Below are 17,908 nucleotides of genomic sequence, written 5' to 3'. Positions count from 1 at the left end.
AATCTTTCTTTTTATCCTGCCCTTTATATGCTCAAGGAACGTTTTATGACAAAAATCTCATCCTGATCCTTTTAATGGTCAAAAGGGAAACTCACTGTGAATCCTTTTTGTGGAAAATATAAACAAATGCAAGTAATTTTAGTCTCATTGGTGCTTTTATGTATGCACAAACCTCCTGAAATTTTCCTGAAGTTGTCGGGGTAAGCTGAATGTGTCAATCTTGCTTCCTGAGACAAATCTATTCTTCCCTTGGTCATGACCCGGCTCAGGAAGTCACAACAAAAATGGGAGACATCCCCAACTTGAAGTTTAAATAATTCTTTATTAATCTAGATTAAACCAAATAAGATAACTAAACAATTCTTAATAAACCACATTAAACCAAATTAGACCAAATGAGTCTTTATTCTTTATTTAATTTATTTTAGTAACTTCAGCACGCCGGGCCAAGGTGTGCTGAGTTACTCCAATTAGTGCTTCAACGTGATCACAGGTTAGACACACCTCCAAGACAATCACAATACAATGAAAACAATTACCTGATGACTCTATGGGGGCATCACAGAGGTGTTTTGGTTTTGATAATGGAAATGGAAAGAGGCTTTGTCCAGTGCACTTGTTATTTTTCTGATCATTTGGGTTGGAACGAGTGTGAATAAAAACACGTCAGGAAAGTGGGTCATATCTTCACAACACTTATTTCAATCATGATTAAAATAACGCAGAAGAAAATAAGAGGGTCCATCTCATTGTACAGTCCATGCAGACTGTGTTCTCTGCTAAATGTACTTTCACTTGTTCCCTGCAAGCTCTCAAAACTACGTGTCCTTAGTTCACCACCAGAAAGTGAATCAGTGATCTCAAGTTGTCTGTCTTGAAATGTTTTTCAAAAAGCAATGCTTTTCTGCACTTCTAACTTCCATTGGTTGTTTTGAGAGCCTGCAAAGTGGTGGGTGAAAATTATTTGGTTATATTATGTATTATGGTCCAAAATCTTTCAATTCAGTTTATGTGAGAAATGCCTGAATGTGTACTAGATTGCCCAGAATTTTTAGTATTGAAACAGGAGCACACTGGTCATACTAAACCGCCCTTAAATGTATTGCGGCTCTCAGACTTACAGGGAGCTCTTCAGTCAGCCAATTACAGGCTTCCAATTTGAAGTGACTACTGTAATACATATATGCCATATGAAATGGTAAATGGTAAATGGACTTGAGCTTATAGCACTTTTCTAATCTTCTGACTACTCAAATCGCTTTGACACCACATGTCACACCTACCTATTGACACACTGATGGCAGAGGCTGCTGTGTAAAGTGACCATCAGAAGTAACTAATCCCATTCATACACATACACACACTGCCGACAAAGCAGCATGACTAATTCAGGGTTAAGTGTCTTCTAAGGACACATCGGACATGTTGCTACAGAAGCTGGGGATCGAATCCCCGACCTTTCGATTGAGCCCCTACCTGTATTATGTAGTCATGAAACTGTGTATACCCTTGATGACAATTCAATCTGAAGGGGGGCAAAATGACTTTGCAAAGACTCAGGTGATCCACCAGATTCATGATTCATCACCTGTTAATCATGACTCTTGCTCTAAAGTCTCAGCACACTTAGATAAATATAAAAAAATATATTTCAGTCTGTTTAGATTTCTCAGAATCGAATAAAATCAATTTCCCCTGTCACTGTGTCACATCAGTTACACTTGATATTTATAACAGCTTGATGTCCTTCAGTCTATGAGAAAGCAGCCTTGAGTCATCTTTTTGATTACTATAAAAGAGGCAATGGTTTCTGGATACCACTCTTGAGACCTCAGTGATGTTTGAACCGTGTGGTTATAGGAAATGCAGACGCCACAGGTTGTCCGGTAAGAACATGAGAAATCGGTCTGACACACACATGAAGTGAAGATAGGTGAAGATGAAGATAAATGAAGATAAGTGTGTGTGTGTGTGTGTGTGTGTGTGGTTTCTACAATGACAGAAAAAGAATAAACAAGCAATAAATATATGCATAAATAATAAACAACATGATAAAGAAACACTGATAATATTGTATTGAATAAACAGGCAAACAATGCTTGAAACGATATAAATGGAAAATGAATCCTCCTGACATGAGGGAACGTCAACAAATTACTTCCTCTATGCAACGCGCACACAGAGGGGGAGCCGAGGAATTGAGGGACAGTCCCTCACACGGACCTTTTGCACAAATACAGTATGTCTATAACATTTATCTGGACATGTATTTACATATCAACATTTTCAAATGTTGTGAAGAAGCTAATGATTTGAAATAATATTATAAGTCATAGAAGTTAGAGTTTTTCTTAAAGAAAAAGTCCAAGGCTACTCAGATCCTCTACTCTTTGTCTTTATGGTGTAAGCCTCAATTGGACATTTTGTGTTCTGTAATGGCAGTTACATAAAAGACATTTAGACTTTCACATTTTCAACATGAACTTTGAATAGATTTGTATGTGTAATTGAGAGGTGTGCTTTGAAATTACGAGGTAGCACCTTATTTCCAGTTTCAAAGCCATTCCAAGCAGTTCCACATTTTTGCATCATTTTTTATCTTATCATTTTTTTTTTATCTTATGTGACTGCTTTTTTTCCCACAAGGTTATTGATGTAAAAAACAACAACATCCTAATTCATATCTAAGATTTAAGCATTTTCATAAAAGTACACATTTGGGGATTGTAGTACGGTGGCCGGTAGGGGTCAAACGCTCAGCAACTGATGAAAGGAAGTGATAGTTTGCATTTGCTTTTGAATGTGCAGTGTTTCTATATATGCTGCGTTTTTTCTAAATGTATGTCGTTTCCGTCGTTTCATCAGTTGTTGAGCGTTTGACCCCTACTGGCCACCGTAATAATGTTTTAAACTGCTCAAATAAGAAATTAATAATGTGATTTGAAAAAAAAAAACTAAGGAAAACTTTTTTACCTTTGAATGATCACCACTTGCAGTTAATTGATACTGTTTTAGTTATTTTATGGATTATGTAGGGTGTGTTGATATACTTGAAAGGAAAGCTTTGTAAGCATACCTTTTGTACTCTTTTTTTTCTCATATTGGTTTTGAGCTGCAGCATGGTCCAGAAATGTTCCCCATTGTCAGGTAGCTAATACTCTTTTTATTTACAGAAGCCAGTACAAACCACTGAGAGATGGAGAGGTTGTCAATTTGATGTTCTAGATTTGTTTCATAATAATTCAGCAACATCACACAAGATGGAGTGCTGTTGTCCTGGATATCAACACAGCTAAAGGTCAGGCCAAAGATGAAGATAGATAAATGTCAGAAGGCCACAACAAGAGGTAACCTCTGGTGATGAAAAAAAACAAAACAAAAAACAAACAAGAAAGTGTAGTGCCAAGAGTATCCTAGCTTTTAGACAACAGTTCTACAAGTGGTGAAGTAAAAATTAATAAGCAAGTATAATCATTTTGGCATCTAATTATTCACAGGCTCTCACCATCACAACTATAGTTCTTACAGGAACAGGAACTAGACTGCAGCCAAGCTACACAGAACGGTCATGTTTTTGCCTTTTGAGTTACTTTTAAGTAAAACATTTGTTGTACATCATTGTAAGAAAAATGCTATACAAATGAAGTTTGATTGATTGATTGATAATAAAAAATAACTTGTGTGTGTGTGTGTGTGTATGTGTGTGTGTGTGTCAATTACAAAACAAAAAAAGTGATATAATAACTGCACATATTTGATTAAGAATTTTCATGCTGATACATCATCAACACCTTCAGCAGAGCTATCATTGTTCCGTCATCCTGTTCTCTGGAGTCCGCGCACACACACACACACACACACGCACCCGCGCACACACACACACACAGAAAGCGAGAAAGAGAGACACACATGAACGCAGGTGAACAGCTGCAGCAGACACAGCAGCATGTCCTGCTGAATGGAGGAGGAACTTACAGACGCTCTTGTTGGGTTAAAGAGAAGGTTTCCGCTCTCAGCTTTCACTCCTCTTTTTTCTTCTTGTGCCAACAAGTCTATTTCAGGTCTGGAGAATCGTACATGGAGATGGCAGCAGCCTCGACAGATGCAGAGCAGGGGTCCACAAAGATCACCCCTGAAGCGCTTCAGGAGATGCTCCAGTACTACAACCTGAGCCGCCAGGAGTTCATCAACACATACAACATCAAGCCGCTCGTCTACATCCCCGAGTTACCGTACAGCGCCAAGGCCACCTTTGTGATCATGTACATGCTGATCTTCGTCCTGGCTCTGGCTGGGAATAGTTTCGTCATCTACATAGTTCTGAAGAAGCGCGCCACACAGACTGCGACTGATATTTTCATCTGCTCTCTGGCTGTCAGTGACCTGCTCATCACCTTCTTCTGCATCCCCTTCACTCTGCTGCAGAACATCTCGTCGGAATGGTTTGGGGGTGAGTTTTAAGCCTCAAAACATGTATGAAGAGTAGAGTTAATTAATTGATTATGTGCAATTAAAGATGAGATGAGAGATGAGATGAGATGAGATGAGATTCAACTTTATTGTCATTACACATATACAAGTATAGAGTAACGAAATGAGGTTTGGCATCTCACCAGAAGATGTTGCTTGAGGTCTAGGCTATACACAACGGTGATCTGACTTTAATGCGAATCATTTTATTTCATGACACGAACCCTTTATTCTTCATGTCAAAGTCTTGCAAATGCATTTATTAATAGTTGCATGCATGCAACGGAATGCTGAAATTTCCTAAGTTGTGTATTTTACAATCAATAAACTGATGAGCAAAAAAAACAAAAAAAACAACAACACACCGTTCAAGAGTTTGCGATCACCTCTACCTTGATGCTGTCCGTTTTTTCTAAAGTAATCGAAAGACATACTTTTTATAAGTAAGTTTCATTCAGACACAAACCGTACCAGTATGATCAAAATCTCAAAGAGCTGGTATGGAACTATGTGTCTACAACTGTAAATGTTGTGAATGTTAAGTCAACTGTGGCTCAGAGGAGTAGCCTAGAGCAGAAAGCTATGGCTGGAAGAGCGCATCGATATCTGACGATAACTGTGTGACCATGAGTTATTAGATGGGTAGGTTAGCACCTCGCACCTTTACCATCTGTGGATGAATGTTGTGTGAAAGGCTAATGTGGCATAGAGTGAAAGGCTTAGAGTGCTTGGAGGACTGGAAAGGTGACCTAAAAAAAAAGAGGTACATTTTTCCTTAGATTTTAGATGTATAAGTATACTGTATTAGGTCTACCCGTTTTTTATTCAGTTTTGATTTTTTTTGTGTGACAGTGGAGTGTAAATAACCTTATAGGCTAAATCTTCTTGGACATCAACACTGCAAACACTCAAATCTTAGCAAGTGAACTAGTCTCAATTCTAGTTAAAATATCTAATTACACTTATGAGAGGCTTCATATCGTATTGCAAGATACAAGCAAAAAATAAGGCCCAGAATGCCTTGAATGAGTATAAATAAGCCATGTCTGTCTGCCCTTTCTTTGTTCAGTCTGGTTGAAACGCTATGTAGTATAGTTGGTTCTCCTCATACAAAATGTCACTTTTTTCTTTCTGTGAAGATGATGTTTAATTAACAAGCCCTGAATTAAAGTCGTATATCAAAAATAATGAGCAGTCTTCTCAGCCATCTGATTGTGCTAACTTGGACCTTTGATGCCTACATCAGAGTTTGGAAGGACACCACTGAGTTTGTGTCATCATGTCAAACTTTGCAGAGGTTTGGATGAAATTAGGATGAACACGAGTGCAGTAAACATTTACTCCCCAGGGAGAATTTTTTTTTTAGGTTGAAAACCGCCAAAAAGATGCTCAAGACTGGAACGAGGTTTCAAGTGTTTCAATGACTTTTTGAAGATGTTGGTTACAAATGTAATGTCGTAGAATTCATCAGTCAATGAGTCAAGAGTCATTCATCCTGTCAATGTAAAAATGAACACGATTTAATGAAGCGACATTGTGTTTCATTGTGTTATAAGCCTAATTTAGCTGGATGAAAAATGGTTTTAGATGAGGTCTTTAAGTTTTTCAGACAGCTTGACGTCAGCCAAATTTCAATGTTGTATTCCAAGCTAGTGGTCATTGGGTAATTAAAAAAGGAAAGAAGAACAGGTGTAAATGTATCACGATGTGCTAGTGATTCACTGTGCCTTAGAACTCGTCAAGGTTATCTGACTCACATTTTGTCCAGATAATATGTAGGTGTCAAGACAATCTTCACAATGTGCAGGTATGCGTACCTATACCTCTGATCCCTGGTGTTTTTCTACAAGAGATCCTTATTCTCATCAAATGAGATTCACTGGAAGACACTAAAATAGAGGTCTTATTTCTTATTTGATGGTTCATGCAATAGATGTCTATATACCCTCGAACCACTTTAGCTCACATTTTCATGCTTCTGTCCTAAACTCCCTGGTTTCTAAAGTTCCATTTGGGAGTTCTTTACTTACTCATTTTGAAAACATGCTGAACCCGATGACAACCCGTAACCAGACAGTGAATATAAAATTCTGTTACACACACTTATGTTCTTGCATGAAGAAGAATCTTGTTGTTGTTTTTTCTCAAAGGAGCTTTTGCTATCTTAAAATGCATCTTTCTTCTGTCAATGTATTTCACTATATGACTATATAACAGCAAACTTAACCTTTGTGTGCTGCCTGTCGTTTGTCCCTTAGTTGGCCAGATGTGTAGGCTCAATTTCAGGTGCACATAAGAGCGTATCAGTTTTTTCCTCTTTGGCACATTCCTTAAACTTAACATCAAGGTCTTTCTTCATGGTGGACACATAGCAAAAGTAATTGCACGGCCTCCTCAATGGATTTCATTATATTAACATGACACAACAGCTGAAACCAAGAAGGACCCTTCACAGAGATGTAATGAACAAACAGCTGACCATTAAGAGTATCATAGCAATAATAGGCCAGCATGAAGCATGCACTTCTATTGAAATAATTAGCTCAGGACGAAGCTCTTTGTGTACGTCTGACCTGGTTTACTGCTTCATTAGGTGTGAATTGCGTGCCCACTGTGTTTATGTGCAATCAGAAAAGTTTGTCTCTAACCTTCAGGAGAAGCGTGTTGCTCTAATTTTCCCCTGAATGATTTCTTTTTTCCCTTTGTGTTTCCTGCAGGAGTTCTAGTTTGCAAGACAGTTCCCTTTGTTCAGACCACAGCCATAGTGACGGGCATCCTCACCATGACATGCATCGCCATTGAGAGATACCAGGGCATTGTGTTCCCGCTGAAAATGAGGAGGCAGTACTCGTCCAAAAGAGCGTACAAGATATTAGGTAGGATATGTTTATAGAGAAAACTTCCAATTATTCCTTATGACCACAACATGGACCAAAGGACTATATGTGTCTCTTTTTTATTTTCAATCTATGCCTCCAGGTTATTTTTTTTTAATTTGGTTTTTATTTGAATGTTTTTAATTGACTTTGGTCCTTGTGAATTTAAAAATGTAAACTCATTTGCAATTTGCAAATTGTAATTAAAAAAATAGTGAAACATTTTCAACACACTAACATAATAAGATTTTTCTACTAATATTATTCCAGTCTGTCATGGGTCAATGATAACCCACAACATTGATTTTGGTGCATTCTCTGTTTCTTTTTGGTGTGTTGCCAGATTTAAAATAGTCCGTAATTTCCTCCTCTAACTAAAGTACCGTATGTACATGCCACCTTCCCTCTGGTAAAGTTATTTTACTCCCCCTGGTATACACTGCACCTGCATACACAAACTCCTGCTGTCGGCATTGCTATTTAGATTTTTGCACTTTGCAATTCACTGAGTGGTAAATTGTCATTGGAAAGCTAATGATGTTGATGTTAGGCAAGGGGGCATGTTGACATCTACATTTACATGGAGGGGATTGGACTCTCTGATCCATTTACTTGAAAGACACATGAAAACATATATAATATATACTTTATTTATAAAGGGTACACACACACACATAATACCAAAATACACAAATGCACAAACAGGACCTGTGGTGATGCATCACTGTAGAGATGTCAGAGTGAGGGGCTGCACACAGGGGGCGCTCCTTTTTTAGTGCTTTGCTCAGGGGCATCTCTGCAGTATTTGGGAAGCGTCATGGCACCTCTCCAGCATTGTGATTCCCATGGCATCCAGCAACCAGACCAATTTCTATACTTTGATCTGTACTTGGATTTCAATCGTTGACACTCTGGTTCCCAATCCAAGTCCGTACACACTGAGCGACTGCCGATCAATCAGAGAAAATGGAAAAAAAAAAAAGCCATGGGAATCACTAGCTCCTTGATTCCCCAGTGTGCGCACATAAAAAGGCCTCAGGATCCCAAAACAAGTCCCTACAGACAAAGCTACTGCAGATCAATCAAAGTTATGAAGAAATGCCATGGGAATCAAAAGCTCCCTGATTCCCTCGCCTGTGCATGCATGCTTATGTGCATGTGCCTGAGCGTGCACCACTCAAACTAAAAATAGAAATGGAATTGAGAATCACCTTCACCCTTCATGTCAAGGCAGATTGAAAAAAATGGAAGTTAATTGGCCACATTTTGGTCAAGAAGGAGGCAACTGTGTGGAGAGGTTTTGTAATTACAATTCATTCAGAATCTAAACTTCAATAAAAACTACCAATCTCTATTAGAGCCAAGAAGAATGTAGAAAAGGAAACTTAAATGACCAAAACTATGGTCAAGGAGGGCACAAGGGTATAATGAGTGTGGCTTATTAAACTTTCAGGTGAGGATGTGTTTTCTGTGCGTGCCAGGGAAAATATGTTCTTTGAAATTGAAGCGCTGCAATAATTAGATAAAAGTATGTGCTTATGCATATAGGATCTGATAATGCTAATAATAATTGTACTTGTGCAAAAATGCTTGTTATTGTCTCTGCAGTGCAGACTCTTACTGAGAAGGCTTCAGGCTGCATGTGAGTGATCATGTAAGAGGGTTGTGATGTTAATGTTCATGTTGTATACACGTACGGAGTTCAAGTGAGCTTACAAGTGGCCAAACAGAGGTAGATTAAATGGTAAACGGCCTTGAGCTTTTTTTCTAGTCTTCCGACAGAAGTAACTAATCCCATTCATACGCAGAAATTCAGGGTTAAGTGTCCTGCCCAAGGACACAACAGACATGTTGCTCAGCTGGGGATTGAACACTCAACCTTCCGGTTGAGAGGCGATGACTCTACCAACTGAGCCACAGATTAGTCACTCAATCTGCCTGAACACCATACAGGTTTGCTTCAGCTGTTTCTTTCATTACACTCGTCATAATAGATTCAAGTTGCCCTGATCCCTGCCTGAATCCTTTGAACAGTGTTGTTCAGCAGCAGAGTTTAAAAAGGGAAAGCCCACTTTGTGATGCCTCCGCAGCTCTCTCTGCTGTGATTTTAACATACAGATGGAATTGAAATCCCAACAGAAAAAGTCTACCAGTCTAGAAAACATTTAGTTTGTTGTGTTCTTCAAATTTGGTAAATGACAGAGAGATGGTTCTCCTTTTTGTGACAAGGGATGATTGGCCTGATATGATGCATCATCTTTATTCTATTTAATCCCCAAAGTACTCATGTATGCAAAAGTCACATGTACTTTTATGTATAGCAAATATTTCACAAACCCCTCAGCTAGAGCCTGGCTTGTAGATTAATTTTGCTTTGCAGAGAGGGTGATTGGCTGCTATCTACCAGCTCTCCATGACCTGTACACCTCAAGGACCCTGAGGTATGCAGGTACAATTGTGCCCGACCCCCCCTCATCCTGGCCTGGACACACCCTCTTTGAGACCCTCCCCTCCAGCAAGAGGAAGCTTTGTAATCAAAATCTCAAGTGTCATATTGGTTGATTAAAGTAGGCGTGGCCTATCAACTATCTGCTCATAACTCAAGTTGCCTTTGATGAATCTGAATAATTCGCTGGAGACATCCAGGAGGACTAATTTACATCATCAGTGATGTGTCTTAACTCATATATATGATGATTCATTTTGGTTTAAGACAAACTGTCCTTTTAACACTGAGACAGAACGTAACTAAATTGTGCTCAATAAGAAGGAAAAAAAAGGGACAGGATTTGATGGTTTTAAATAGAAGTAGCCTTACTCCTACTTATATCCTATTGTATTAAATTGGACTTTCAGCTCGTAATAAAGTGGAGAGAGAGAGAGAGAGCTGTAGAGCTGGTAATAGCTTCTTCTGCACGAGTAGCACTCTAATACTGCCCTCTTTCTATTTCCTCTGAAGCTCCTGCGAGTCCCGTTTCTTTTTTTAATGCAACTTTTAACTGATGATCTTATGTGTGTCCTGCAGGGCTGGTGTGGATCGCCTCAGTGGTGGTGGGCTCACCCATGCTATTTGTACAACAGCTCCAGGTAAGAGGGGAAGGTCAAAACAATTCATGACAAAAAGCCTTTCAAGGGCAATCTTCAACGTACCCAACACAGAAGCTTTCAGAACATCGTAAACATCAACAGAAATAATGAATTGCCTCGAGTCAATTTAATGATGTTTTGAGAGACACAGAGAGCCAGGTTAGCAAAAATGGAATTATTTAAGTGTGTTTCTTTGAAATAAAAAGGTAATCATGTAAGTATACATGTAATTGCACACTGGTAATTTAATTACAGAACTAATCTTGTTTTGAGGCACACACTGACAAAACACTGCTTATAATTGTTGACAATGGTGGCTGTCATTTTTTGTTTTTTTCTAACATAGAAGAATGTGGATAGCACCTAAGTAATGTTTGTATCTTGATAGAAAAGCCCTGTAACATCAGGGTTTGTTTAAGTGATTCTGATAAAGATGGGTTTTGCCTGATCTTTAAAGGGGACATATTATGAAAAATCCACTTTTACAGTGTTTTTGAACATATATTTGGGTAACCTGAGTGTCTGCCAACCCACAAAATGTGAAATAAACCCATCCAGTGTTTTGTTTGTGGTCTGCACAAGTCTTACAACACAGAGAAAAGTGCTCAGTTTAAAATTTGCTCAACTTGTGATGTCACAAGTGGGATTCTGGTAAAAAAAAAAAAATCCCTTATCCTCCCCTGGTATCTCCACCCATGGACTCCACCCCTAGAGGAAAACATTTTGCACAGGTCCGGCATTTTTATTCTCGCTACAGAGTGATGTCTTCCGGGAAAACAGAGACACACACACCAAAACAGAGCGTTCTGAGAGAGCTGGTTTATACAGGGTCACAAACCGCCTCTGGTGCTTGATTCATGTTATATATTGTCCAAAGCACGGCACAGATGTTTCATTTAGATCACAGGGAACTGTTTTAAAAGGTAGAAAAGGGGGTATAATATGTCCTCTTTAAAGCTCTGGCTGCTGCGGTGACACTCAAACTAATCTCTCACATGCTAAACAATAAACTTAAATGTGAAAGTATGTGCATGAATGTTGTATTTTAGGAATCACAGTGCTTAAACTAAAGTAGAGTGACAAGACTATGGCAAATATGGGTTAAAAATAGAAATCAAAGAGTTGGTTTGCCATGTTTAGGTGCTGAGCAATAGCTGTCACAAAGCCTCACATAAATACCACCCTGTCAGCCAGAGCTCCTTTATGTTTCTTAATTAGTGTCAAAGCACTTAGAGCCTCTCTCCCTCCTCTCTTAAAGGTGAAGTACGACTTCCTGTACGATCACTACCACGTTTGCTGCCAGGAGAGTTGGAGTTCTGTTACTCACAGGCAGGTGTACACGACCTTCATCATGGTGGCTCTGTTCCTGTTGCCTTTGGCCGCCATGCTGTTCCTCTACACACGCATCGGGATTGAGTTGTGGATCCGCAAGAGGGTGGGCGACTCATCAGTCCTGGACACAATGAACCACAGGGAGATCAATAAGATCTCAAGGTACGTTATTAAAAAGGTGTGTCACGATGATGTCATAGTTTAACCTAATAACGTTAAAATATGAATTCTGAATGCAGAATCCTTAAGTAAGGGGCAAGATGTTTGCTGGCAGAAGTGTTCTGTGGGGCCCTTTTTAGTCCTGGTAGTATGCTAATAACAATTTTATGTGACTTGATGTTGCACAGAGAAAAATAGAGGTTGTGTGGATTGAAAAGGGGCTAACTGGTAGGCCATAATGCAATTCTGGTGCCAATTGTTCGTCATTTTCTAAAACCATGGTGTTAGTTAATTCTTTATTTTAGTTCCATTTTCCCTGCCTTCCCTCCAAGTTTCTGGGGCCCCCTCTTGCACCAACTGGTGACCCTGCAGCGGTTCAGGATCTCCACTTAGAAAAACACTATCCCTAGACATGAATATAGAAAACTGAAGCCAAAACATGTTAATAATAAGAATCCCAGGACACTTAGCCCTTCTCATTGCAGACCAGTGTCATCTGCGTCTGAACACCTAACAAGAGAAGAACGACATTTACCATGTCAATGTGGGTATTTGAGGAGGAAGAAAAAAAAACCCTCAACAGACAGATTTTTAGGAGAGCTAAGGAGATGTTGTGAAAAATACAAGGCTGTGTTTTACTGTGCATGGTTAAGAAGTTAAAGTTTGTCAAGATGCCAAATAAATTATATTTATGCTTCAGGATTGGAAAAAGAGCTGTCTGTTTACCCAACTTCCCTACAGAAGGTTGAATGTCTGTAGTAGGACAAATAACAATTGTGGGAAGGAAATTTAACAGACATGCGTTCAAAATGTCAGATATTAACATGTTGATGTCTATAGCTAAAGGGCAACACAAGCTGCCGGCATCTTGATTGACAGCTTTCCTGCTTATCTGCATTGAGGCACATCTAGTTGTCAGAAAATATGCTATTACAACAGCTGCCAACCCCAGCTACTTCACTTTGACTTGTGTTTGAATAGCCGTCTGGTGTCACTTGAGGCCACACACATGACATCACTCCCTCCATAGTCGGCATGTTGTTGGGTAGAAGTAGGTAAAAGAAAAACATTTTTACAAGACGTTGAAACTTTAGACAATTTTATATTTTGTAAATGATAGATACATGCAGTAATATATCACGTCGGTGACACGGAAGATAATAGGGTTGTGGGTAAAAAAAGGGTTTTGACCTCACAAAATATTCCATCAAATAGCCATTAATACAACTTAAGATATTAAATTGAAAACAACTGCCAGGTTATATTGCTATTTTTTTTATTTTGGCTCCCCTGTGGACAAAGTATGTGTTATGTTGTCCCATTTTGACACTTATTATCCAGACTTGGTAACCTTTAAATGTCTCTAACTGGATTTTCTGATCAGATGGATCAGTGGACTCCCAAATTGGTATCATTCATATCCAGATTAAACCTTTTGAACAACCGGATCCATGAGACAACAAAGAGATGACTTTGAGCATTTAATTAGTTTGATGACTCTGGATTGAACGACTCGTGATAAGGCACTGTGAGAGTTAGGACCACAGTTCTTGGGCATTAACCTTTCCATATTAGGCCCAGAGTTCAATTGATTCAGTCCAATTAGGTGTGATGACTGCCAGGGTTCTGATTTTTTTCAAACTGACTCACTACTGGAGCTCGCTGGCAAATGGCCAGGCACCATCTTATCTTAAGGAGCTACTAGTGCCGTACTGCCCCTCGAGAACATTACGGTCCCAGAATGCAGGCCTACTAGTGGTACCTACAGTCTCTATGGGAGGTAAAGCTAGTTCAGTTATCGGGCTCCTCTCCTCTGGAGTCTTCCAGCCGGGGTCCAGACACAGACACAGTCTGTATTTTAATTTTTTTTTTTTTTTTGTATTTTCTCAGCAGAGCAGCTGACCTTTTCCACAGGTATTTCTCACAGGTTTTCAGTTCCAGAGGACTGAAGAATGGTTTTCAATAAAGCACACAAGGAAACTGAAAAGGACTGCATCGAACCTGCTGTGAAATCATCTTTTTTTTATTACGAGACCGGGTAACAGGAAGAAAGGGTCAATGAGCGTATGTATTATGAAATGAAAGTCACACTCACACAGTCAGTTACAATAAACCTGCTGCTGAGTGAATGACAGAAAAGGCGAGTTCTTTCAACGCACTCCAGCTGAACAATGAACATTGTTTTTAATGGATTTTTCCACTTCAATGCCAAGTTGTTTGAAATGGGTTTTTTTTTTTTTCACAATTCTAAAATTTATTTAGCAGATGCTTTTATTCAAAGTGACGTACTTCAGAGAGTAAATACAGCACTTCAGTTATTGGGCTCCTCTCCTCTGGAATCGTCTTCCAGCCAGAGTCCGGGAGGCAGGCACAGTCTGTATTTTTAAGAATAGACTTAAAACTTTCCTTTTTGATAAATCTTATAGTTAGGGCTGGTGCTGGTGTAGACCAGCTCCTAGTTATGCTGCTATAGGCTTAGACTAGCGGGGGAACTGACACCTTGAGCTCCTCTCTCTCTCTGTGCATATACAGTACATCATATTACTGCACTTATCTATCTGTAAATTTCAGTCACTAACCACCTACTTTCCTGGGAGCTCTTGAGCTCTCTTAGGCTCCTCAAAATCGTTGGTTGCCAGATGAGCCTGGCAGGCTGTCAGCCTGTCATGAGCCGGGGATCCGGCTGAAGATTTCTGCCTTTTAATAAGGCAGTTTTTTTCTTACCACTGTAACTTTTGCTGCTTTGCTAAAGTGCTTATGATGGATAGGCCGGGTCTTTGTAATATAGCAATAAGTAAGGTCTTTTACCTGCTTTTTGTAAAGTGTCTCAAGATAACACTTGTTATGAGATTGATTGATTGATTGATTGATTGATTGAAATGTAGTTGAAAGAGTTCCATCATTAGCGTAGTAAGCTGCACCTGTTACCCTGATACTGTAATAAACCATTCTTCTGTTTTTACATTTCCTCTGTCACCGGGTTCTCTTCTCTGTCTGTCTTCACCTTCAACAGGAAAAAGAAAAGAGCTGTGAAAATGATGGTCACAATCGTTCTGCTGTTCACCATTTGCTGGGCACCTTTCCACACAGTCCACATGCTGTTTGAGTACTGTGAGTATCACTGGAGCCTAATAGCGTCAAAAACAAGAATTAGCATGATAGCATGACATGTTGAGTCTTTTGATTGTCATAGGATATTTTCTGATATCACAAAGTGTGCAGTTCAATCCAGTGTCATGCAATCAATATCTCTACATGAGACAATATTATAGGCCAGTTCAATACTGTCAGTTACAAATAAAACAACTTCTTAAGACCTATTTATGAAAGTGGAAAACATCCTTTTGACATAAAGTAAAAAAAAAAAAAGCACATGATGATATTAAAAGAGATCACATGCCGATGCCAGTGTTGATATCTATCAAAAATGTTGAATGATGATGATACTCCCTTGCCTATTGAGGTGCTTTTCACCAGTGGACAAAGGTCCACATGGGCACCTTACTATCACAACCAGCATGAACTTTTTTCAGCAACCTGAGCTCCAGCAGCAGAGGGCCAGGATCCCTTCCCCACGTCCAGCAATGAGTCTTTGCCACCTGTGACCCTGTTTGCTAGTTCTGAGGTTTCCCTTCCTTGGACTACCTTTGGTTGATACTGACCAGTGCAGTACCAGGAACGTCCCACAGGAGCTAATGTTTTGGGGATGCTTTTACCCAGTCATCTAGCCATCACAATTTGGCCCTTGTTAAATTCATTCACATCCTTACACTTGCCCATTTTCCTGCTTCCAGCACATAACTGTAAGGTGAACGAGTGGAGTTGGTCATCATGGTTATTGCCTAACATATCCCACCAACTCAATTTGATGACATAATCAGTATAATCAATGTAGTACATCTCACCTGTCAGTGGTCATATTATGGCTGTTCTTTATATCATATTAAATTGAAGGTTTGGTTATCAATCCACTGATGAATTGTTATGCTGTTTCCATTTGTCTAAAGTCTCTGTTTAGTTCTTAAGCTGAAGTTTTCATCTTTGTGTTTCCCTGTCCAGACGACCTGGAGAAGAAATACGACGGGGTGACACTCAACATGATCGTCGCCATCTTTCAGGCCATCGGCTTCTCCAACAGCTTCAACAACCCGATCGTGTACGCCTTCATGAACGAGAACTTCAAGAAGAGCTGCGTCTCCACTCTCTCTCACTGGATCAGAAAACCCAACCATCCAGGCGGCCCGGCAGTTGGGCCCAAACTAAGCGTGCAGTTCATTAAACCACAAGGCAGAGAAGCCTTCCTTGAATCAGACGAAGGCAACAGCTCGAACCAGAACTCTGCAGATAAAGGCCATTCGAATTCAATGCCAAGAGAGAGCACTCTGGAAATAATAGGAGAGAAAATCTCTACCATCCAAACTGAGCTGCATGCAAACAGCTCCTCTCAAGTGAAATGAGAAAACACAGACCATCAGTTCCAGTGTTGAATGTAATCCACCACCTGCACAAGTATCAGATGCATATTCAAAACCAGCAGATGTGTTTTAAGACTGAAAAATACAGCTTATTGCATCTCTGCAGTGCCAGAAGTTAGTGTTTTCTCCCATTCTGGTCAGAGAAGCAGCAGAGAGGAAATTGAGGAATTTTGAAGAGAGGGAGTTTGACTCTGCTGTCATACAGTAGCAGACCAATTTATCAGAATGGTGGGATAATTGCTACCGGGATGTCTAGGAAAACTATATTTAGTAATGCATCAAAGAAAGTGTGATTAACGTCTAAGCGAGAACTTAGTACGGTTTCATAACTGAACCATTTTGAAAAGAGCACATGGACAAGTCTTCGTTTAACAGTAAAGGATGACATATGTGCTTTTACTGCACTGCTTAATATGGATTACTGAAGTAAGCTATTCACCATGAACCTCAGTACAATTCAGGTTACTTCAGTTTTTAAACGGGTTGCATCATGTCATACAGTTTAGACTTTTTTACTGCTTAATTGGAAATTGCATCCCTGCAAACTTTACCCTTGCACATGTTTTGATATGTAAAGGGCGACAGAGACGACCGCATGCCTTAACGTTTAAAAACAGGGTTAAATATACATGGAAATCACGTGAACCGAAATGGATTGTTTCAAAGAATGTTGTCCACTATTTCAGCTGTGAAGTGAAAAAGTTCAAATATATATGTATGTCTGCATTTGTGCCAAACTAGTAATATTTAAAGGCTATTTGATACAGTTCAAGTCACTCATTCATGAAAAGCGACTGTTTGATATGATATCAGGAAAAAAAATCATGGCCGAAACAGAAGACACAAGAACGGGAAACTTTCGACCACTGAATGGACACATACGAGGAAAAATGGGCCCATATTGTATTTGTTTGATGGTGCCGTCTCGTGTCATTTTCTTGTACATTTTGTTACAGTGTATGGTCTGTAATGATGTTGGGCAGTGACAGCTTAGCTTTTATCCACAGTTCTTTGCATTTTGGTTAGAAATTATTCCTAAAATCACATTGACAAGAATTTCCCTTTTTTTGGGCTCATTTCCCTTTTTGAAAAAAGGTAACTCATTGGATGTGAAGTCACCTCTTATATAATTGGCCATTTCTTGGAGATTAAAGATATATATTTCCTAATATTCAATACGGATGAAGTATAATGTTTTTTTTTTTTTTCTGGGCACAATGGGTTAAACTCGAGGGTTTTTTTTAATAAAGGGGGCTGTATTAAAAATGATTGGAACGGAGAGAGGGACTTAATAAAATGGAATCTCTGGATGTATATAGCCATGTAAGGCTTTTGTATAATTATCCTTTAAAAAAAAAGAATATATATCTAAATGAAATGCTGAATTATATATTTTGGTACAAAACGCTGCTTTACAAGATGACGTATATATTTTTGTCCTTGCTTGTATATCCATTTGTTTTTCCTGTGGATGTAACATCAATGCATTTTGAGATTAATTAAATAAAA

The 17,908-nt window shown here is 39.2% G+C and overlaps 2 protein-coding genes across 2 annotated transcripts in view; one reads left to right on the top strand and one right to left on the bottom strand.

Annotated features, from left to right (window-relative positions):
* tbata (thymus, brain and testes associated) overlaps positions 1–4,106 on the bottom strand; it is a 15,243-nt gene extending 11,137 nt beyond the window's left edge. The window contains exon 1 of the mRNA XM_065950039.1: positions 3,976–4,106. The gene's annotated coding sequence lies outside the window, so the exon portion shown is untranslated. The remainder of the gene's footprint in view (positions 1–3,975) is intronic.
* Positions 3,746–17,908, top strand: qrfprb (pyroglutamylated RFamide peptide receptor b). Its single transcript, XM_020650004.2, has 6 exons — positions 3,746–4,450; positions 7,188–7,346; positions 10,372–10,433; positions 11,692–11,927; positions 14,938–15,035; positions 15,984–17,908. The coding sequence occupies exons 1-6, from the start codon at positions 3,910–3,912 to the stop codon at positions 16,379–16,381; spliced, it is 1,494 nt and encodes a 497-aa protein (XP_020505660.2). The 5' UTR covers positions 3,746–3,909; the 3' UTR covers positions 16,382–17,908.

Source organism: Labrus bergylta, chromosome 21 (genome assembly GCF_963930695.1).
Source record: "Labrus bergylta chromosome 21, fLabBer1.1, whole genome shotgun sequence".
In the NCBI taxonomy this organism is placed as follows: Eukaryota; Metazoa; Chordata; class Actinopteri; order Labriformes; family Labridae; genus Labrus; species Labrus bergylta.
This window is presented reverse-complemented; position numbering and strand designations above follow the sequence as displayed.